A 25,819-nucleotide genomic window follows, 5' to 3' on the forward strand; every position below is an offset into this window, starting at 1 on the left:
TGTACTCTGCTTGATATCTTTGCTTCAGAAGATGTTCGTAAAAATTGCATGAATGTCTGTCAATGTTTGGGATTCCTCTATCCTTTGAAATCTCCTCATGGAATTAACCTTGGGCCACTTGCATCCTTGTGAACCTGTGAACTTGATCTTTCTTGATTTTCCTTGAATATGTGCTCATGTAGCTGGATCTTCTATGCTTTCCTGAATTTCCTCTTGATTTCAACCTGACTTTGTAGGTTGATAGCTTGAACATGAATCTTTCCTTCTCACTTGAGTCCTTGGGCTTGAACCATCTTCTTGTAGTACCCACTTGAAGTTTTGAGGCCTCAATCATCACTTGCCATCTAGCTTCTCCTTCTTGCACCGATTTTTGTTGATGTAATAATAGAGGGTATGTGCACCAATAATGCTTTGATTTTCCAAGATTTTCCATGAATGAATTTCAATTGAGATCTCCTTCTTGAATTCCCTTGCAAAACAAAGGAGAAAAACATTAAAACCACCGTAAGAGTTGGGAATTTCAAAGAGATTATTTTGCAGTTTCAAGAAGGGGAATTTCTTGAACATTATTAAATTGCCAAAAGCACCCTACCTCTCCTCAAAAAAGAAAATTGAGAAAGAAAGTGACAAAAATTAGAAGAAAAAATTATTATTATTAATTATAAATGGTTTGCTCACAAACTTCACCCTATTTCTCAAACATGCAAACCTTGCTCTCTCGGACTAAAGTTCTACTCCTCACCTAGACTTAGGCTACGAAAATTCCTCAAAATGGCACCAAAATGCTGACACAAACCCCTAACAAAAATTGCTTCCTAGCGAGCCGAAATTGCTCAAACTCACCCTGGACTTGGAAACTTGAAAATGTTGCCAACCAAAACCAACTAAGACAATGACTCCTACTTGCTAAAGCAAAAAGAGCGGGTCCCCATTTGCAATGGGGTGATAGTGTGAAAACCACACAACACAACCCACAACAAAATGAGGTTGCAAAAAGAAATAATAGATCCATTGTTGAAATTGCAAAAGCCATGACTCATGATCAAAACCTTTAAACTTTTCTTGGGGAAGAGGCTTCCCAAACCACAGTATATGCTCAGAATATATGTCCCCATCAGATATTGCACAATATGACACTAGAATGAGCCTTTTCAGGGGTTAAGCCCTGATGTCAGCCATTTCAAAATCTTTGATTGTCTAGTGTGTGTCCATGTACCTAAAGACAAATGAAGCAAATTAAAACCTTCTAGCAAGAGAGGAAATATTTGTGGACTTCAGTAAAAGCTATAAAGTCTGCAGGATTTTCATTCCCAGAAAAAGGTACAAGCAAAGATGTTACATTTGAGGAAGATGTTGCATTCAAAAGAAATCTAAAGGTTTGTGCATGGAGATAGAAGACGAAGAAACTCCTCAAGACATGGACATTGATCAAACTCCTAAGATTCAGAGGGAGCCTAAAGAACCTGAAGTGGATAATCATCCAATTGAGCCATTGGATCCTAATGATGGGCCTAGATACATTATTGTGAATCAAAAGAGACCACTTTGAGCAAAGAACACTATGCAGGAAGCAACGAAGTTCGTAGCTCCTAGAGGCACATTCAAAGAGAGTAGAAGGTCGCAAATATTTTATACCTATGTTGCAATAATGTGTAACTATGTCACAAGATTTGCCGGATTTCTAGCTTGGAGTTTGAAATTCAGCGAACATTTTAAAGAGCTAGAAAATTCGTGTCAAATTCGCATAGCGGTCGGCCAGGTTTTTTGTTAAGTAATTTTAAAGCATTTTCTATTTAGGGTTTTAATCCACTGGTTTCAATAGAGCTCAAATCTGGAAATATAGACAAGCCTAGAAATAGCACTTATTCAGCCGCAAAAACCAGACACGGAGAACCCAATGCTTCCCACCAGCCATTTGATTTTCTTTACTACCAGCATTTGCAAAAACTATCCTTCTGCAAAGAATTAGCAATTTTCTATCTGTATGCCTACAAAGCCCACCCTACAAGGCATTTAAATCTTCGCGCACCCACCACTGGACTTCTCCATTTTGGTCTCGACAGTTCTTTTTTAAGTTTTTTCTTCAGAAATTTTATCACGTTCATGTTGTATGTAGTATTTTAATGGATGTTTAAGTATGTTGTATGTAGTGTTTTAAAGTTTTAAAGGATGTTTATTAGAACTTAGCATTTACATTTTAATTAGCTTTATTATTAATTTTTTTTATTTCTTTTTAATATAAATATTTGATATTCAAGATGTAACATTTTGGTACATTTAATTTTGATATTAAATTTAAAAATATAATTTTTAATTAGTTTGTAAAACTTTTTATGTTGTGATATTGCTATCATGATTAATTAACTATGTGGTTTATCTCCTACTTTTTATGTTATTAATGATTATAGTATTTATAAATTATGTGTTTCTTTATATAAAGTGTTTTTTATGGTTTATATTTTATAAATGTTAAACTATTTAGATATTTTATAAATATATTATTTATATTTTTTAAATATTAAATTTATATAGGGCGAATTTAATGTCAATTTTTTTCGAATTTTCCACTCTGTCGAACTTCATCCAAATTTTATAGTTGGCAAACTCGAACTTGAACCTTGTAACTTAGATGTGTAATATAATTGAGACTAAACCTTCTAGTGTTAGGAAAGCCTCAAATTAGTAAGTATGGAAATATGCTATGGATGAAGAGAATCAATCAATCATTTAAATTGATGTTTTGGGTATCACACCTAGACCTGAAGAAAAGTCAATGGTATGCTCCAAGTGGTTATTCAAGATTAAGCATGCAACGCATGGAAGCATTGAGAAGTACAAGGCTAGATTTATGCTACATGATTTCTCTCAGAAAGAAGGAATAGACTATGAAGTCACTTTTGCTCCAATTCCTTGTAATAATCCATGCTAGGTTATTATATGTCACCACTAATTATATTCGAAGTAACCCATATTTCAGACCACAGGAATTTGAACAAATAATTGGTGAGCAATCTGATTTATTTATTCTGAGCAATATCTCTCAAACTGAGAGTTCCAAATACTAGACAATATATCAAACAATTGGTGTATTTCTCACAATTTACTAGAACCTTTTCAGACTGACTGATTACTTGACTCTGGAAACATACCTGTAATAATCTTAACTAGACTTCAGACTCAGCACACATTATCCTTTAATCATGATTCTGTAGACTGACATTATGTCAAACAGTTGGAATGCAACCTTGGTATTCAGCTTTGATACCACTGTAATAACCTCTACTAGATTTGGCTCAGTATGATCGGACTATGATTACAGACATTTCATCAAACAGTTGTTGTACGAACTAGTCTTTAAGTAAAACTATGATTGCATTCACAAATTACTGTTTCTCTGAAATTTATACTGACAGTTCAAAACTCCATTAAATACATAATCAATAATCATGAACACCTTGCAATACCAACGTCTCTTATAAAACGTTTTCTAAACTGATGGCCAAATTACATTTCCAGTATTAGAGATATTAATATGCATAGTTAAGCAATTTCGGGTGGAGAGAAGCGATGAGAGACCCGTGAATGTCTATGTCTGCTGATGGTGATTGGGGATCGAAATGGAGTTAGGACCCGATGCCACTACCAAGATTCAGCCCAGTCTGTTGTCTGTTGATGCGTATTGTGTCTTAAGACCACTGCACTGAAGTACAATAACAACGTCCAGAATCTATGTCATTTTCAGACGTGATTGCTTGCTTCAGACATGTGAATGTCAACCTGAACTGTCACTGTTGCAAGCTCTAAACACTGATAGAAATCGACTTGCCTGAACACCCAATATCCCTGTGTTATACTCCTTGATTATCTCAGCTCTATCCATTCTGAGATGAAGCCACTCTATTTCTGCCCTCTTACTCCACTATGTAAATATTGGTCAATCCTTGACTAAATACTCCTACCCAGAATACAAAGTACGTACCAGTTTTAGCTCAATCTTCTCTACGAGCTTCCTTATCAAAATATGTAACTTGCTATTGATTTCCAAACTGTATCTTCCTTGTTTTCTCAAAACTTGAATGTGAATACTAGGTTGGCGTCTAGTATCACAACTTTCTTAAGAGATTTCGTCCTTAAGAATAATCCAGTCACACTTTAAGCGACCATTAGGATTTGAAGAGTTTTCATATATTCATTCGTTATTTTAATCCCAATGCAACTGCGCGCTTTTATATCCTCGATATGAGGGAAGATACAAACAACTATGTGGGATTAAAAGCCATTTTTGTCTTTTAGTCACTTAAGTGAATTTATAACTTTATAACATTAAAATATTTAAATAAATCACTTATGTCACTTAAACTTTAATATCTCTTGAAATACTTTTTAGATTGTCATGTCATCTGAAATAGGAATCTCTCCTCATAATTCCCCATGTGACCAAATACACTTTCTAAAAATAGAAAGGGTCCATCTCTATTACCCTTGACTTACTATACATAGTAAGTATGGCAAATGGAGTCTGAATGACATCAAACGAAGGCCAAATCCATCAATCGTTGAATGTTGGAGATGAACCAATCCTCAGAAGACCCTCTAACCATCCTCATTAGCCTACAAGGATCCAATATTAGGCTAATCCCTGAAATGTTGACGTTGGCAACCAATGGGGACATTACATTGCTCGCTACACTACCATCAGAATAATCATTTTTATTGCAGTAGCTAAGGGTTCATCACATGGGGAAGTGAAGACAGCTTTTCTTAACGGTGTAACCAAAGAAAAGGTTTGCATTAAGCAACATAAAAGTTACGTAATTCATGGGAAATAATCTCATGTTTGCAAATTGAAGAAAGCACTGTATGATCTCAAGCAAACTCCTTGTGCATGGTATGAAAGGATTGACAAATACTTGGTGAGTTTGGGTTTCTGCGAGAATGATGTTGATCTGAACCTTTACTTCAAGATATTCAATGGTGAAGTTTCAATCTTGGCTGTATACGTTGATGGCTTATTTCTTGCTGAGGAAGAACATCTCAACTTTAAATGCAAGGAGTTGACTTCAGAATTTGAGATGTACCTACGACTCATGCATTTCATTCCAGGTTTCAAGTGTAGTAGAGGCCTAATGACAACACATCCTGAGTCAAGGAAAATACACCATTGACATCTTAAAGAGATTTGAGATGTTAGATTCTATGTCTATACTGATGGAAACTAACTTGAAGTTGGGTGAATCTGCAGCTAGTTCAAATCTTGTGGATCCTACTATGTACAGACAGTTGATTGGATCCTTGATGTATGCAGACCAAATGCTATGCAGTGAGTGCATTTAGTCAATTCATGTGGGAACCAAGGCAGATATATCCAGATGCAACCAACTCTTGAGATACTTTCCCTGTACAATTGGACATGGCCTAAATTATTCTACCAGTGTGAACCTAAATCTACAAAGCTATTCTAATTCTGATATGGCAAGGGGTGTTACTGATCGAAAAAACACCTCTGGTCATTGCTTCAGTTTGCAATCTGCTATGATTTCTTGGTGTACCAAGAAGCAGTCTTCAGTAGCAATAAGCACCACAAAGGCATAATATATTGCAACAAGCATGGCAGCCCGTGAAGCAATGTCGCTTTGAAAGTTCCTTGCAGTATTGTTTGGACAATCATTGTAGCCTATATTTATTCATTGTGACAACCAAAGACATATACAGCTTTCTGTCAACCTTGTGTTTCATGACAGAACAAAGCATGAAGAGATCAAATATCAGTATATTAGAGATATAGTGCAAACAAACACTACTCAGTTGAGGTACATCAGCATTGATGATTAGACAATCGACATTCTCGCCAAGACCCTTGCCAGAGTGAAGTTTGTGCATTTTCAAGACAAGCTTGGAATTGTGGAGAATAAAGCCTTTGCTGAAAGTCAGTCTCAACATCAGTGACTCCTCGAGACATACTTCATATGTGTTGTTCTCTACGAGGGAAAAGTTAGAGGTGCAAGCCCTTGTTAATGCATTCTTCTCTATGGAAGAGAAGTATGAGGTGAAATGCCTTTTTCCACTCTAGAGGGAGTAGACATGATAGATGTGACGTGAGAGACTCCGTGACTTATCACTTGTGTTTATTCACCCTCTGGGAGTAGCCATGGAAAACATCATGATGAGATGACAACATAAGGTTAAGTAATTATGTGGTGAGCACTTATACTCATTTGCATTCCATTCATGGGAGTAACCATGATGGTCCCACCCTCCAGGAGTAGCCATAGTGGATATCACTACATAACTCAAATATCAAGAAGGATTCCTCTCTAGCTAAGAGTGAATGTTATTGATATTGTATCTATGGTTGGATTCCTTCAGGCTGACCTAGATAAAATTAATGTCTAATTGATCTATTGGCCTTAGAGGTTTATATAAATTGATTATTTTATGAGCAATTAGTTATTAATTAACAATCACTATAATCAAATGGGGCTGACTTGGAAGAGTGGCGATCATTGATGAAAGGGCACCACCAATAGGTATAAAGGAATGAAACGTCCTCTCTTGGCATCAACCATACACAACATCCTACAGAAAATTGATTTAATCCTACAGCAGATACATTGATACATACAAGCAGACCGAATTCATTATTATACAGGCAGATTCAATACATACACAACAGCAGATTGATATCCTCCATTAGTAGATCGAGTCATTTCATTCAGATTGGTCTGAATGTAATATACAGTCTGTGATATATGTATCTATACTGCAGAGCGATATTCATCATCAGACAGATTATATACGGATACATACTAATTGGCATTACTGTAAGCAGACCTCTGTTATTTGATGAATATGATCAGAGATCTTTGTTGCTGGGTTTTTCACCTTCAAGCAGACCGAATTCATTATACAGGCAGATTCAATACATACACAACAGCAGATTGATATCCTCCATTAGCAGATCGGGTCCCTTCATTCAGATTGGTCTGAATGTAATATAGAGTCCGTGACATATGTATCTATACTGCAGAGCGATATTCATCATCAGATAGATTATATACAGATACATACTAATTGGCATTATTGTAATCAGACCTCTGTTCTTTGATAAATATGATCAGAGATCTTTGTTGCTGGGTTTTTCACCTTCAAGTTGGAAGGTTTTCCTAGGGTATATGCTGTGCAATTTCGTGTGAATTACTTTACATCTGCCTTTCATTAATCTGATCATAAAATCTAGCAATATGTCTGCACTTGAGATGGATTGTTGAAGATATGATGGCTGATGGAATCACAGACCATGGGATAGCTCAGATGGGAAAAGAGCAGGATACACACTAAGAACTAACTGAAGTACAAAATCTATCTACTGTTGCTGAACCTTGAAAGGTACATACACATGCTTAGAGAAATATTAGCATGAATTACAGATTATAGACAAGTCCACAAGTACATTAGAATCAGAATGTAAAGTAGTGCTTCTATTGTCAGCCACTGATAACGAGCCAAAACATAACCTGATAATGTGGCTAGTGGCATAGAGTAAGAGAGCTAACATCTCTAAGATATTGTACTAGCACTCCAAGTTACTTATACCCCAAAAGCACATCAAAATCTGGGAATGCATTTCTGCTGTGGTTGCTAATAGTTCAGCCAAGATGAGGGATTTGGCTTTCTTTGCCAAAGAACAACGGATCCACCATGTATCTCATGACAAAGGCAAGGAGAAGCAAGATTAGTCATTTCTCTAAAAGAGAGACTTCGCTGAATTGATCTATCAACATCTTTGCGAACAACTATAGCGTCTTATGGACATTTAGTGTCCCCATCAAATGGAATAGGAAAAAGGATTAATTAATTGCCCCAAGGGGAGCTTAAAGCATGTTATCGCTTGAGGGTACATATCTAGCCACCCATGGCCTAGGAACAAATAAAATGGGCACAGGCCATCCTTCAAAGTCTATATATTATAAGCAACAATGTTCACTTAAATATAATGACAGATAGGACATTTAAAAAAATAATATTCCTCAATTCTCTCTCTCTCTCTCAAAAATAAATAAATAAATAAATTCCTCAATTCCCATTTCCTAGAGAGTAACATATTTTTGTACTCTTTCTAACCAATCTAAGGAATTGTTAAATGTGTCTTTGTTTATCATATCGTCTTTTGTGGAGTTTTAGTTAAGTACTAAACATCTTTTGCTCATCTCTTATCCCATTCTAATCAACAATCTTTTGCTTCTTTCACTTTCTGGATTTTTTATGGGCATTTCTTCTCTTCATTTTCCTCTGCTTCCTTCATTTCAAGCTTTTTGATGGGCAGATAGACTTCTACATCTTTGTACCGATCCCACACTCACATTCCCCCATTTTCTTGATCCCTTCCCTGTTTCTTTTTTGTAAACATGATGAGATTGTCTAAACTTCTTCAAATCCTTGTATGTCTCCAAATCTCCCAGCCCCTAATCCTTCTCTAAAACCCCACACAAGCTTAAATTCCCTCTAGTTTGTAGACTTGCTAATCTTTGACAATCATATTTTGTGTTCCATTTCCAGCTCCAAATGTCTAATTACTCAATTATTACCTATATTTCATCTAATTTTATTTTTATAGATCCATAATCTTGTTCCACGCCTTCAAACTTTTGTAATGTCCCCTTTTCTGGTTCATTACTATTGTCACGTTCCTCGCCCTTTCCGTAATGCCATCATGGGCTAACCAGGAATCTTTGAGGTATTAGAGCGAGTTTGGTCTAGGTGCTTGCAATTTCAGGCCAAGCACGGTGTTTTAGCTAAGTTTCTTGGATACTTCCTATTTATAGTAAGTCAGTTGGGTCTGTATTTTGGTATTTCAGTATTGGACTTGGACCGGTTCATTGAGAGCTTTCCATCGAGCTATCACACTAGTTATTCCAAGTTCAGTTGTTTGTTCATTTTTATGCCAGAGATGCATTTAGATTATTTATAATGCCACTTTCCTACTACATGAAGCCATTCATTAAAGTGGAATAATAAGACAGGGAGAAATATGAAGAGTCAAGCAAGGGAAAAAATGAAGCGACACAGGGATAGTTATAAAAGGACGTCCAGCTGTTCATTTTGGTTATGCTTGGATCTTTGCTTGGACTTGATTTGGCTATTGTGCTCTCTCGGAGAGTCAATTGAAAGCTTCAGCTTTAGCACACTTGGAGGAGGAAAACCCACAAGTTGGAAGACGGTAGACGAAAACCCCTCGTAGTGGAGGCGTCATTTCAGGTGTCTCACTTGCGCTTCATTGCATCTCATGTTTTAGCATCTCCAATCTGACTGTAATTCTGTTTTTAAGATTGGACTTTTTGGGTAATCATAACAGTTATTGTATTGTTGATATATAATGCAATAACAAACTTGAGATTATTGGAATCTGTTATATTCGATGAAATGCTGGTTGTTTGTTGAATATTTGATAAAATCAGTTGCAAGTATTTGTTGTTCATTATTCTGTGATTTTCATTTGCGAGTTTTAAGGCGATACCCAGCCAGGGCATTACAGTGGTATCAGAGCAGTGTATCCTGCCAGCCTGCAGGATTTTAATTTAATACAGCTTGCAAAGAATATAAAAGAATTTTGCATTGCGTGAAGGAGTTTTTAAAAAATATTTCGGAAGGAGGTGCAAATCGACGCTTGGCGGACCATATTAATTTTGTTTTATAAATCTCCACCTGAGGTTTGGGCTTACATTTTAATATTCTTATCAGGCTCCATAGTTGGATTAGATAATATCCTAGAGTAAACTTTGCCGCCAGTGACCTTTCTTCATTCCCGAGGATGGAGAAACTATTTAATGATAGTATATCGTAAAGTTTGAATACTATATTTGTTTAGCCGAATAATTTTGTGGCAAACTGTCCACAACTTTCCAGACTCATAGGAAGAAATATTCGGGCATAGCTATATGTTCTAGGAACTAAGATTGGTTATTTAAAAACAAGGAAATCCTTCTTTATTGCCATTGAGGAGTTCAGGAGGTTGTAGCAGAAAATGAGATTATCACTATTCTCGTGAAAGAAACAGACACTCAATTGAAAGGCCTATGATATGTTGGCCTAGACATTATACAACTATAAGGATAATTTCAGGAGCTTTGAGCCAAAATAAAATAAAAATAAATTTAAAGGTATTATTGTCGTGGATTTTTCGGGCAGAGCTTATACTAAGGTCTGGGCAAAAATTATTAATATAGATATTTAAGCTGGCCAAATATGTCGTGAGCTTTGTTCTGGTGTACTGGGTGTGTACATATACTCAACACAGGCTATAGTGTTGCAATAAATTATTTCAATTTTTGCAAAGTCCAACATTCTTCATTGGTAGAAGCACCATTGCAAGAATTGCAGTTTCAAGGAAGCATTGTTGAATTGTGTCTGTGACAATATTCCTAGGAGTTCCTAATACTGCAAATTGGTTCACACATTTGCAGTCGACAATCACAGTGAAGTATTTATACTACTCAAATATTTGTGGACCGACTATAGTTGTGAAAGCGGCATGTATACACAGAGTATATCGAAAGTGGAAGCTACAGGAGCATCATTGTTCATCAGCGGAAGAAGTTGAAACGCAAAGCAAGTACTCAGTAAGTACTCGGAGAGTATTTGCCAAAAACTTCAGCAAGTTTTTAGTGCCAGTAAAAGTCGTAAAATTTTCCCAGGCCAATAAACTCAGAGTTTTTGCAACTTGGCAAGTAATCTGCCAGTGGTACATCAATGCTTTGTAACATTATGTAGATACACATAGCATCAGATCTCATATGATAGGCATTAGCATAAGCATAGTTGTAGCTTAAACATAACCATCCATTTGCCATGAGATTATGCCATGTACAGAATGACAAATTAATACACTATAGATTTCAATTTTGATCTCTCCCCTTCCCATCATTCTTTGAGTTGTTATCAATTTTGCATTTGGATGTATAAATCATTTAGTTTCTTATCAAATCATAGTGTTGTTCTCTGGGTTTCTCCAAGGATTTGAATCATAACTAGCAAAAATTATAGTGATTTCAAGTAACTTGAATTGAACTTTAAATTATGGAATACTAATAACTTGATCTATTTTCAGTAAAACAAACATTGAATGGTATCATCATTTGTCACATTGCGCCATATGATTAATGACCAAAATGTCAAATACAAAATTCTGAAGCAAATACACATTAAGATTTCATTGATCTGATGATCATTCAGATACATGAAATTGATATCATATCAGCAACTAAAAGCATTATAATTATTCATAAGTTAAAAAACAAAACATTGTAAACCAAATCTAAAAGAGTAAATTCATTCCTATTTCCTTTTTTCTATAAAATTACAGTTAAGCGTACCTTTTGATGTACAACAATCCCCATACTTAACTGAATTCCATCATCAGGACCTCCTGCCCTCTAGCACATTATTGGCTACATTTAATTTTTTGTAACTTTATACTTAGTTTATAGGTTGATTTCGTACAACTACAAACTGTATTGTAATCGACATCTTGATAACAGATACCGTCTAGTTATTATTTATGATGTTGTGGTAAGTTTTGAGCAATGTAATGAGCACTAAGCGATATGAATATAAACAACAAAAATCTTTATTCTACAATGCATGGGTTGAGCGTTTAAGTATCCAATTTATTTGCTCTCAATATCTCTATGCTCTTGAAATGCTCTTAAATTTTGAAAAAAAAAAATATTTTTGCCTCTATTTCTACAATTTTTGACATTTTTTACAAATTCGATTTTTCCCTGACTTTTGCAAAAAATCCTGTACTTTTGAGTTGCTATTTTTTCCCCAAACATTTTTTGCTGCTATGATATACAACATTAAAAATCTCAAGATGGAGAGGCTGAAAAGGGAAGAACCTACAAACCTTAAAATAGGGTCAGGGTCTGGACTCTAAATCATAGAAGATCAATTTCAATTTCCACAAATGCTTCAAAAATAACCCCATTGTAATCAATACAGAGACTACAAATATCCAATGCTGGATCAAAGTAGGGACTGAAGTTGATATTGGCCTGTATCATGTCACTTGGAATGGGACAATTTAGCTGCAGCCCAGTCAAACCAGAAAGTAAAACCGGGTGCAAAGAACAAAATTGGAGAAGTGGATGCTGCTGTTGAATTCTAGCAGTGGATTAGTTTATTGTTGCTTTTCTGGTAGCTACCATAGTTATTGCCTACCTTGATATGATTAACAGAATAAGTATGGAAGTGTTAAAAAGTGCTGTTATTATCAATTGTGAAGATGCCACGAGTGCCACAACTGGCAGAATATAGCTTTTAGGCATGATACTGTTTATGCTAGAATGATTGCATGGTGTTCAATGCTGTTATTAGTAGGCCACCCATTATAGTTAATTAATTTCACAGTTGAAATCTGGTCTTTAGCTTGTCCAGGGGTAGAAAGCAGAAAGATCAGTGGATTTTCCTACTGGGATGCTCTAATTTATGATCATGTAAATAGTTGTGAGACTCTTTGCCTTGTTCAAGAATATAACAGAAAATAAAGAATTCGATAAAGGAAAACAAAAGCAGCTTATTTATTAATGCATTTAATAGTGGGTGATGCTCAATATTGTCTTCTTGTGTGTAAGATCCAAATAAACTTAAAGAAATGGAGGATCATGAAGATCTCAAGTAAAACTTGATTTACTCTCCATATATTTCAAGTCTGGCCAATAGAAATAGTAAACATTTATCAACTTTCTATTTAAATGGGAAGTTACACAAGGTTCCCTAGAATGTAATCATTCCATGTCAAAACTTTGACACAAATAAGAACATTCTGCTTATCGGACATCAGAAACTTATGGTGTAAATATAGAAAAGAAAATTAGCTCCTTAAATGAGTACGAAGTCGATCGAGTTACGGAGGGGCCTAATCCAAAATAAAACTTACAATTTATCATTTCCTCAGCTGCTTTCTAGGCTTGAAGTGCTACTAAACATATACTCTAGATGACTCTTAAGGGCATAGATATTCCTCTAGAGTTTTGAGAATGCCAGTGAAACATTTTATGGCAAATTAAATGATAAAATTATCTATAACTATGGATCACTGGGGGAAAGAAATGTCAGTTGTTCAGACAAGCAAGATTGCGCTGTCTCATACCTTGTTTGTATTTACATTCAAAAATTGAGAAGTGTTTAAAGGAAGAGAGTTGTAAAATAACATGAATGTTTATGGATGTAAAACAATGATGATCATGTTTAAGGGATTCTTACAAAAATAACATTCGTAAAGAACTTCAAAATTACAAGTTCATTTGTACATTATATTGGAACTTTGGTGTCAAGAACAGATCAAAAGGATTTGTAAAGTTTACAACTTTTTAGGAGTATGTGTTGTACATTTTGCACATTGAAAATAAAAAATTAGAACCAAAAAATGAGCAAACAAATGCTCGTTAAGTTACCAAGTTCCATCTCTAATGTACAAGAATGTGAAGGAAGTTCATGCGCTAATATTGCTAGGCTTTCCCAATGAACAGAAGGATCAACTCTAATTTATGTGTGAGGTTAATTAACACTAAATGATGTGTAAAATGCCTACTAAAGAGACATGAAACATGTTATCTTTTAAAACAAAATTACTATATGATTATTCAAAGTTGCATGATGTAATACAAGTTTACCAATTTTTACACTTAAAAATAGCTAAGCACTTGGAAAAGTCCTTTATCAAAATGACAGTGAACAAAATAGGTAGGAGATTTTTATCGCCCTTCAGATTTTAATCATTATGCTATTGCATTGTATGTGCTTATCACCCCCATTAGTATGATTAGCTACAAAAATTTGGTTTGGGGGAAGTGAATCATGTTGATAACCTGCAATTTTTTTCATTGCTGTTTTGGTATTTTTCATAGCACATACTCAGGATCAAGAACCTAATTCATTGACACCTATAATGCAGCCAGATATAATCCCTGTTTACTTAAGTTGGAATTACCAATGTCAAGCTCATTTAAAATGAAACTGATCACAAGACCAAAATATCAATTTTGTGACAAAAGAACATAGTAAACTTAAAGGTGACAGGGCCACAATGATGTCTACAAATATATTTCCAGCTAGAATATAACTCTACTGATAGGTTAAGTATTTACCTTCCTGTCAAAACCATACCAAAGACTGTGTTGCTCTGACGAGTGAAGATTTAAGAGTAGAGTTGTATCTCGCACAACAAATAATGGAAATTGTTGAAAAAGAAACAGAGGCACAGTATTACTTTCAGACAAAGGAGCCCCAAGTGAGACTTCTGCCCTCCAATTGTCTCTCATAGCAACTACAGAACTTTCAATGTCCTGAGTCCGACTGTTATAGGTTGCACTAGCTAATACACTTACCTGCATGCAGCCGCAAAAACCAGTTAACAAAGAGTTGGGTATCCCTAAGTGAATGTTCCATATGCAAATATAATTCCAAAAAGAAATAGCTATAGTCAAGTATATTATCCATGGAGACATATCTTATTTCAAATAACAGCAAAATGGTTTCTCAGACCTGAGAGCATTCAACCTTTTAAGAATTATTCATTTTCTTATCAGAAATAACTTCTTCCAAGCATACAAATGAATGCTTCATACTATAGTAGCAAAAAACTTTCTCAAGATTCACTTGGCAAACCAAAAGATCAGATATATTCAACTAATTAGGAAAACATTGGGACTTTAAAAATATAATGATTCATAAAAATAGAGAAAAAATACTGTTCTTATCATTTAAAGACAAATTGGGATTAAAGAGCGATTTCGCAGACAAAATTGGGATTAGATCCTGTTTTTTTAATGATTTTCTTGAGATTTGGGATTTGTACCCAAAAGTGAAGAACAAGGTGGCAATCTTATTCAAATAAGATGCTAAACAATTCGAAAGCAATGTTTAATTCAAAATATTCCCAGATATTACTACTATGCGTTATACTGCTCGACAGCCATTTTTTTGGACTCGCATATGTGTATATAAAAATTTGCTATAACCTACAGATCAAAAAAAAATTGATATAACCTTGTAAACATCCAATCATTGTCAGTACTTATTAGGGGGATATGGATAATATAACCTTGCAGATGTTACTGAAAGTTCAAGTACTTTTTGAATTCACTATATATATAGTTGAGCTCCTCCTCTTCACCCCTTGGATTGAAAGAGGTCAAATATTGTAACAAATTTCTGACACCGATATTAAGTAGAGCATAAATTATGGTAGGGGTACAAACTTGAAATCAAAGACACATTTTTCAATTATTCATCTATAAAACAAAACATTAATATACTTATTTCAAGTTTGGCCCATGGGTCCTTTGAGATCGTGCGGATTCGTGCCGCATTCTCCAGGGCCTGCTTGGATTCATGCTGGATTCTCCAAGGTACACGTGGATTTGTGCCAGATTTGCACAGGTCCCAATTTGACCCTATGGGTCTGCTCAGATCCACAGATCCAGACTGACCGAAAGGGTCAAATCGGCACGCTGTGCAAATCCGGCACATATCAGTTTGCGAATTCTGATCCGATTTGTGGCCTGGGTACACAAATCCAGTAACGCAGATATATATATATAGACACACACGTAGGAATCATAATCGGAAAACAAACACGAATCCGAGAATCATATTGTTGTACCTGAACCTGTCCCCGAATCTGAATTGGCGAATTAGATTAATATTACAAAAAGCTCCAGATATACGCAGTTGATGCAGCAAGATGATGATATTTTCATTACACTCCAAACAATCTAATTTATTTGAGAAGATTAAATGGCTATAACTTTGATTATAAAAGACTACTGCTTTATAAAAATTGTGTGATCTCTCTACCACAGAACTTTATACTTGAAATTTTTATCTTCCAATTAGAAATGGCTCAAACTAAGGAATCAGGTTGTTCTATATATTAGTGTAAATCGGAAGAGAGTTTAATTTTCTTATATACTAGAAAATTCATTTAGAAATCAGTTTTCCTTTCACCTGTCAGAAAGTATTTTCTTTATTCATTTTCAGTTAGAGAGTTTTTATATCAGACCCGTATCATTTTTGCAATATTGAGAGTGTGAGTATAAACTGATAACTCTTCCAGTGAAAGCTAAGGACTAAGGTATATCCCTTCCACCAAAATTGCCCAGCGGATGATTGAATTTTAGATAGGAGCTAACTAAGTATGCTTTTATTAAATATAACATATGAATTTATGAATTGGTACCAGTACAGATAGGAGACGCTATTTTTAAATATATTTATAAATTTGTTAATATCATGACATTGAACTTTCAAAACAAGAAAACTAATTAACATTACCCTCAATGTTTAAATACAGTTAAACGAGTCAAAGAATTCAGACTACATATCTAAGAGTAATTATTACATATTGAAACTCAGAAATGCTGATGGCTTGATAGGCTGATACACAAACAAAAAACAAGTTTCAGAAATCTATCATTTACACCTGTTTGTCATCCATATAGGTCCTCAGCTATGATGCTCACCAAATACTCATCAATCTCAGACAAGTTCCTCTGTTGTTAGAACTGGGGATAAATCACTAAGGCCATCTCATTCAACCACTTCATCCACCATGGGTGCAAACCACACCATCAGGTGAACTTTGGTCCAAAGGGTCCTCCTCATGCCCTGGCTCTACAAAGAGATAAGGCAATGTGAGTTATGAATGTACACCAAGTTCTCTGCTTTCCCTAACATTAATCAGTTCTCTTTTAATACATAAATAAATTTAAGCATGAGTACTCCAATTTCTCATAAGATAAAGAGTTGGTTACTTGTAAGAGCAATCTTATTACGAAATTCAAATGATTGCAACTCAATGGTTTTGCTTTCATGGTTCCACCACTATTTTTTAGGGTTTTTCTTTGCGTGCATATCATTTAAAGTTTCTACAAAAAAAATCACCACACCCACATCAACATGTATTCTATTGACTCCTCATAATTGAAGAATCCTCTCCTCGGCCATAAGTCTTTTTATTGCAGCCCAAAACCCTTTCATTACCTCACTATCATTATATGGAGCCCTCTTATTGGTCACTTGTATATCATACCATTTAGTATTTAAGGCATAGGTAATACAATAAAGGGTTGGGCTAAGTTTGTTCCATCTTCCATGTATCTTTTCTTCTATAGAGGATATAGAGAAAGATCTTTTACATTTGTTATTTTTTAAACTCTTTCACACATGAAATCTTCTTCTTCATAAATCTCTCCCAAAGATAGTTTGTTTGAGTCCGCAAGCTTGATCACATCACATATGAGCTTAATAAAGTCCACAACAAATTTGACATCGGCCCAAAAAATTTAAAATAGTCATCAAAAGCCCACACCTCTTACCACAACTGCAGTATGCAATGTAGATGTCTCTAAGCTGCCAATGCATCACTAAGTAATGTGAAACACAAGGGCCCTTCACCTTCACAAAGATGCTCAAGAAGAATAAAGTAAGAAACAAACCATGGATCAACAAGTTTGAGAAGTTTCATCTGGCCAAAATTTTAATAAATAGCTTGTGTGCAGTGATGGTTACTTATGAACATCTGTATTTTTCTATCCATTTCTATGAGATTTAAAATTCTATTGGAACTTGCCAATATCTTTGAGTTCATCATTCAAAATATATACACAAAGATGGTGTTAAAAAATCTTGCACCAACATACCTACTACTCTAAAAACAGGGGCAACGTCTGTTTAAAAATGGGGGGGACATCAGTAGCAAGTTGGACTGCAGTGATATTTCCCTTACCTCAGAGTCATTTGTGAAGATATTTTTGCATTTTTTCTTGTCTAAACAATCTATTGCCTTCAAAACAGAAGGCACCTTGTTGCATATACCATGATATTACACAGTTAACAAATTCTATCATCTGTCCACCCAGCCAATATAATATTGTGTCATTCTATAGACCACACTCTTTTCATAGGTGCAGCTCACTGCTCTAATCAAACTTTATTTTATCTAATTAATGTACTGCAAATCTTATCATATCCAGGTGATCCAGCTGGCCCATTATTAATAGTTTGAAACTTCAAACCATCGCTCTGTAGAAAGGTTAGCAAGCAGCATTAAATGGTAATACATTAGAGTGTAATCATCACATCAACAACTACCTGACCTTGCACATCGAATAACCTTCCAATGAGGTTTGAGTTGCAAACGTGTGGTCACTTGCAAGAATAATCTGCTTCTACAGCTTTTAGTGTCACATGAACATCTCTAGAAGACACATCCACCTTCGACTCTCTTTTTAATCTCTTGATTGCAATAGTTGCCTCTGTCGTTGAAGCATGAGAGTACAAATTAGAAGCTCTCCCATCCATCATTTCTTGATCCCTCACAACATCATATTGTTCTACCTCATTTGGACCGCAATCAATACCCTTTCATGTATGTTAAGGAAATGAGCCCTCATCCTTGTGTAAGTAACTTGCCACAGCACTACACAAAACTTAGATGTGATCCTGGCGGTTCCATTTGTACCCTCTGACCGTGGAACACCAGTGCAATACTCCAAAATAGGCATTTACAAGCCTTATTTTCCCCCTCATGACATTCTATGTTGAAAATCTTGTCATTTGTGTTAACTGCATATTAATGAGACTTCTATTGTTAATGTCGAAGGAATTCATTGTTTGAGATTGTCATTAACATCAATGGTCTATATTTGGTCAGGTTGAGGACAGTAAGTACAAGAATCGTGTAAAAGAAACAAAAATACATAACAGCAATTTGTATGAGTCTAAAGGCGGCAACAAATCAGTTTAGAGGAATGGGGATTAGAGTCTACATAACAAGCAATGACAATAGATTTAACCGAGGCCATTACATTGAACATAAGATTATAATTGTCAGAGAAGGATGCAAATAACAAAATTTGAACCATTCGACTGTTCAGCAGTGTAAAGCAAAGTTTAAAAAAGGTGATCACAGGATTAGAAGTTAAAAAGCAGTGATCACAGAATTACAAGTGTTGATCTGTTTTACTCAACTCCTATAAAGAAATGAAAAGAAAATAGCTATTTAAAAGAAAGTAGCAGTAATAGTCCGAAGCTATGATCATTATGGTCAAAGTTATTGTGATCATAGTGGTTGAAACCAAAGTTTTAACATCTTGTAACAAATGAAGTGCTGATAGGTTACACTGGGTCAGATCTTCAATATTCATCAATGAATATATAGTGAAATAGAGTATTAAAAAAAATGAAAGTTTGAAGTTGGATCAGAAGCAGGCAACTGAAGATTTTTAATGCAACAACAAATATACTACTAAATGTTGTTAATTATATTCACATCTTTATAAAGGAAATCAGAACTCTTGTCTATCAGATTTGGGTGACTGATATATATATATATATATATATATATATATATATATATATATATATATATATATATATAACTTCAGGCTGGATATATATGTTATGACAGAATTTGAGTGAACTGTATATAAGTTTATATGAATCGAGTGACTGCTGGTAATCAGAATGCCTTGATGTTAATTTGTCTTACTCAGCAGTCACCGAAGGCATTCAAAATATATATGAAGTCAATGTACATGGAGGGACATGACTCCCGTGGCATATACCACGAAGAGTCAGGGCCCTCCGTGGGCTTGACTGTTAATCACCAAAGGATACTATTTGATAATCTTCCAATAGACACAATCGATAATCACCATGATTAATTTGATTCATATATATATAATTTCACAAGTACATATATATTATAGAAGAAATCTGAACCTTCAATCCAAAAGAGACTACAATCTTAACACTCCCTCAAAGACGAAAAGAGGATTGAAAGTGCAACTTGGGAGTGCACTAGAAACTACTGAAGATAACAAAGTCTTCAATCTACCTCAATTATAACACAACTGTTATCACAATCTCAAACTAGTTTGGAACTAGATCCAGGGATAACAGACTTCAACTTAATGTAGTCAACCTTGATACATCTGTCATCAAGTGTTTCGATCAATTTATTGGCACATGATAACAGGTCAAGTTATTGATAAGATCGTCACCTTACAATAGCAACCATATCCGCATAAAAAATCGTCATCTTTTATGCCCAACACATCCATAATATTTCAATATTGATTTTAATAAATATTCATATATAAGTTACATAATAAGAGATTTTAATCTCGAGTTACAATTCAGTCATACCATACTTGTTCCTGAAGTACTCAATTTTCAACTTTGCAAGAGGCTTTGTGAAAATGTTTGCATTTTGTTCTTCAATGCTAATGTAAATCAACTTGATAACATCTCTGTCCACCATGTCCCTTATATAATGGTAAGGAATCTCTATGTGCTTGGACTTGTTATGGAAAACTAGGTTAATTGATAGTGTAATGCAGGTTTGATTGTCATGGTAGATTATGGTGGGTTTTAGTGGTTTTCCAAATAGTCCAAATAAAAGTTTCCTTATCCATACTGCTTCACGTGCTCTCATAGAGGCAGCCATATATTTAGCTTCAGTGGAGATCTAAGCAAGTGCTGACTATTTTCTACTAAACCAGGATACCGTAGTTGATCCATGACTAAAACAGCATCTTGTAGTACTCTTACGACCAAGAGAACTGCTTGCCTAGTCTGAATTAGAATACCCTTGAAGTTGTAACTTTGTATTTGTATACTTCAATACGTCTCCAATCGCTCCTCGTAGATACCTTAAAATATGCTTGGCCATTACATGAATCTTCTTGGGTTCACACGTGAAATGACTTAACACATTTGTAGCATAGCAGATATCAGGTCATGTATTTGCAAGGTACATAAGAGATCCAACAATTTGACGATAGTGAGTAGGGTCTACAAGTTTTGAATTTGCTGCTTCACTTTTATGCTTGTGAAGGTTAGTTTCCATTGGAGTTGAAAGAGGCTTATAATCCATCATCTCGAATATGGTCAATATATCATTACTATATTTTCAATCCATCATCCCGAATATGGTCAATATATTAGTAGCGTATTTTCCTTGGTTTACGAAATTATAATTCTCTTTCTGCCATACTTCTAGACCCATAAGATAATGTAGAAGTCCAAGGTTCTTCATGTCAAATTCAGCTATGAGGTCTTGTTTGCATTTGGCTATAAGGTGGTCTACACCTGTTATCAATAAGTCATCAACATAACGAACAAGAATTAACATGTCGTCATTAGATATGTTGAAGTATAGGATCAGCTTCATTTTTAGAGTATCCTAACTTGGAGAGATAGTTGTCTATCCTCTCATACCAAGCCCTAGGAGCTTGCTTAAGGCCGTAGAGAGCTTTCTTTAGTTTGCATAAATAAAGCTTCATGTCGCGTGTGGTGAACCCTTCAGGTTGTTGTATATATACTTCTTCTTCCATGATGTCATTTAAGAAAGTTGTCTTTACATCCATTTGATGTATTTTCCATCCTTTGGATGCAACAGTGGCAATTATCATTCTTACTGAGGTGTAATGTGCAACTAGAGAAAATGTTTCTTCATAATCAATTCCGGCCTTTTGAGAAAAACCTCTTCCAACAAATCTAACTTTGTGTTTTCCAATGCTTACTTCAGGTGCAAACTTTTAAACAGCCATTTTGAAGATACAACTGATTTGTGTTTAGGTCTAGGGACGATATCCCAGACATCGTTTTTTAGAATGGATTAATATTCCTCTACCATTGCATCTTTCTATGGTTGACATTTTAAAGCCTCCGCCACATTAGTTGGTTCTATTTTTGTGAGTTCTGTTATTAAGGCAACATAGCATTTTTATTTCTTGTTTTCTTATTTTCTCTAATCTCATCTGGTTCTACACTGTTCTCTTCAATCATTTTCCTAGCCAATAGTGGTCTTTTCTTGTTTTTTAAAACTTCATCATTCTCAGCATTAAATGCAGGTGTGTTGTTCTTCGGAAAAACTCTCCCTCAAATTTCTAGTTGAATTATCTTCCATAATGTTCTTTCTCTGATTCTCAGTATTATAATCATCTTCTATGACGAACTCCCTCTAACTCTCAATTTCCTCGTCTTCTTTGATTATGGATGTTTTAAAAGCGATATCTTTGTCAAACTTAAAATCCCTACTAGTTTCAATAGACTTTTGTCCTATAATATATACTATGTATCCCTTAGTTGTTTCATTGTAGCCAACGAATATGCCTTCTTTCCGGAAGGTTCTAATTTAGACCTTTTCTTAGATGAGTAAGATCTAGTTTGTTCCCTGTGAAGGCTTCTTTGGGAGTTAAATTTTCTAATGTTACATGAGGACTTTTGTTTTGAATGTATAATGTTGTACTTGTTGCTTTGGCCCAAAAAGACATAGGGAGATTTTCATGAATCATAACTTTTGCTGCTTCTATAATAGTTTTATTTATCCTTTCTGCAACCCCATTTTGCTGAGGATTATAAGGTACTATAGTCTCCCTCTTAATCTCAGTAGAAATACAGAATTTTTTGAAGATGTCAAATATGTATTCACCTCCATTCTCTGATCTTTAATGTTTTTATTTTCTTTCCAATGTGATTTTCCACTAGGACTTTAAATTCTTTTAACTTTTGTAAAACTTCATTAGATTCTTCAAGTTTTTCTAGAGTAATCATCAATGAAAGTCACATAGTACAACAATTCCCCTACTGAGGGTGTTGACATGGGTCCACACAAATCAGTGTGAACAAGTTCTCGTACGATTTTAGACTTGTGTTTACTTAAAGGAAAAAAAACTTATTTTTTCCTAGGGCACACTCTTTACAAATACTAGTGTGATCAGATTTAGGAAGGGCACTAAAGCCAAGGTGCCCTAATCTTCTATGCCAAAGTTCATTGTTTTATGAACTTCATGATATAGAGCTTGTTGTTTTGCTTTAATACTTAATTTGTACAGGCTTCCATCTCTTGATCCTATACTAATGGTGTTCTTTATGTTGGAGTTTCTAGGCCATAGTAACACTTTATTCTCATTGAAGGTGACACGATATCCTTGATTGGCTCGACTAGAAATCGAGATTTGATTATTTTTTATCCTTGGTACAAATACACATCTTTTAACTGAAGAGTTTCCCCTATTTTTATTTGTAATGAGCAAGTCCCAATTCCATTTACTAGATAAGTGGAATTATCTCCAATTGTGACTTCTTCTATGCAATATTCTTTGAATGTTTCAAACTGATTTCTGAATCCAGTTATATGTCTTGAAGCTCAGCTATCTATTATCCAAGTATTATTACTTGTATTTAGTTCACTTGACAAGGCTAAATAGAATAGAGAATTTTCCACTTCATGAGATTCAACTAAGGTAGCTTGATTTTCCTTCCTTTCTGGACAAAATCTTCATATGTGACCAAACTTATCACATCAATAGCACTGTACTTTGGATAGATCTCTTTCCTTTTGATTTTAAGAATTTCCTCTCTTTGGTTTGAACTTCCTCTTCTTTCCTTTGTTTCTTGAGTTTGTATGTAGTGCTTAGATCTCTCCTTCCTTATTTGTGCAGATTCCTCTTGGTATTAGTCGTGACTCCTCTTGAATGCATTTGTTCTTTAGTTGATCAAATTTTGGAAGTGAAGGCTGACTTACACATTAGATGAATGATTCCCATGATATAGGTAGTCCTCTTAGAGCAATTAATGAAAGTTTTGAGTCATGTACATTATTTCCAGTGGTGGCAAGTTGATCCTTTCTTTCAGAAATTCTTAAGAAGTAAGCCATTATTGCCTCTCCTTTGTTTATTTTTATGTTCATGAGTCGCAGCTTTAAAGTAAGTATTATTCTTGCATAGTTTATTTCAAATGCATCTTTTATAGTTTTAAATAGTTCATAAGTTGTTTTCAATCTTGCTATTTAAAGAAGAATATGATCTTTAACAACATCGATTATGATCTTCTTGGTTTTTTTTGTTTCGTATGTTCCAAGTTGTCCTTTCAGGTTCTTCTTCAGCCATCTTAGATCTTTTTCTATGAAGGATTCTAGCTCAAGTTCTTCAAGTAAGGCTATAATCCGTATTTTCCATAAAGAGAAGTTTCCAGCCCCTTCCAATCTATCTTCTACTTTGATCCCGTTCACCATCTTAGTCTTAATTTACTCTAACTGATACGATAAGAGAAAGCCTTTTTTTGATTTGTTTCCAATGGTTTTCCTCTAACTAGGCTCTGATACCATGTTAATTATATTCAGATCTTTATAGAGGAAATCAGAACACTTATATATCAGATTTGGGTGACTATTACATATATATATATATATATATATCAATCGAGTGACTATTGGTAATCGAAATGCCTTGATATTAATTTGTCTTACTCAGCAGTCACCAAAGGCATTCAAAATATACGTATGTATGTATGTATGTATAATTTCACAAGTACATATATATTATAAAAATATTTTGAACCTTCAATCCAAAAGAGACTAGAATCTTAACAAATGTTAGGCTATGATGGAAGATTAAGTTAAAAAAAGCAGTAATTACTAATAATATATAAAAGATTAAAGATTGTGATGGTGAAGACGAAATAATATGCAACTTATTATTTACAGTGCTTCACTGTAATGTCCCCTTTTCCGCACTAGGCCTTTCTAGTGCCTTGTTGGTCTATCTTTCCATCTAGATAGTCTAACGGCATTAATCTAGAGGATGCCAACCAATTGCAGGAATTTATTTGTTTTCGTTTGGCGAAATATTAAAGTTGAGGAGCTTTTCTATAGTTAAGCCACTTTATTTTATAAAATGGATTTATAAAGTTGCTTTTGACTTAAAGTCATTTTATAAAAAATGTAACTTAAGTGACTAAAAGACAGTCAAAACCTGGGCGCACCCGGTGCGCGTAAGCACCCGGTGTAGGTGCGTCACGCACCCAAGCACCCCCGCCAGCGACTTTTTCGCCGCCACACCCTCGCCGCATCGGTCGAGCACCCGGATGGGACGTGGTGATCGGGTGCTTCCCGGGTGTGCGGGTGCGCCACGGGTGCTTGCAGGGTGCTCGTGGGGTGCGCCGAGAAGAGGTCCAAAAAAACTTTAGAAAAAAATACTTTTTGCTTTTTTTTTGTATTTGTTTTTTAAGTATGCTAACCCTAATTGGTTGTGGGTCCCATGTGGTCTATTTGAAGGCTTAATAAGACCAATAGATCTCATTTTCATTTCACCATTTTGGAGCAGCAAGGAGCTAAGTGAGAAAGAGTGTTTGAAGGAACTTGTGAGAGATTCGTGGGTGGTTTTGCAAGGGATTGCAAGATCAAGAGGAGCAAGAGGAGCAAGAAAGTTTGAATTTGGCAAGTGTCTCCTCAAGTTCAAGCCTTCAAGGTAGGGTTTTTTTTATTTTACTTAGTTTTTTTGGTTTTAAAAATCAATTTATAAATAATAATTTTTAAATTTAGTATTTACTATTTACTATTTAGTTTTACTAAGTTACTTTCAAGTTTCAAGTTTCATTCTTGAATCTTGTTGATAGTTGAATCTTCTTAGTTCTATGATTTTTTATTTTATAATTTATTATCTATATTAATTTTTAGTTTTTTTCATTGTTCTTAAAATAAAAATATGGCAATATGGCATATGCTGAAACGTATTTTACTAAATACGTTTCAGCATATGCCATATTGCCATATTTTTATTTTAAGAACAATGAAAAAAACTAAAAATTAATATAGATAATAAATTATAAAATAAAAAATCATAGAACTAAGAAGATTCAACTATCAACAAGATTCAAGAATGAAACTTGAAACTTGAAAGTAACTTAGTAAAACGTTTCAGCATATGCCATATTGCCATATTTTTATTTAGTATTTACTATTTAGCTTCAT

General features: G+C 34.7%; 1 protein-coding gene across 2 annotated transcripts in view; it reads right to left on the minus strand.

Annotated features, from left to right (window-relative positions):
* LOC149565788 (uncharacterized) overlaps positions 1–25,819 on the minus strand; it is a 101,852-nt gene that overhangs the window by 46,390 nt on the left and 29,643 nt on the right. For both annotated transcript variants that reach the window (XM_089819276.1, XM_089819275.1), the window contains exon 2: positions 14,145–14,384. In XM_089819276.1, coding sequence (XP_089675402.1) covers positions 14,145–14,384 — 240 coding nt within the window. The remainder of the gene's footprint in view (positions 1–14,144; positions 14,385–25,819) is intronic.

This window comes from Cupressus sempervirens, chromosome 3, assembly GCF_028749045.1.
Source record: "Cupressus sempervirens isolate cs-2001-9-10 chromosome 3, ASM2874904v1, whole genome shotgun sequence".
Taxonomy (NCBI): domain Eukaryota; kingdom Viridiplantae; phylum Streptophyta; class Pinopsida; order Cupressales; family Cupressaceae; genus Cupressus; species Cupressus sempervirens.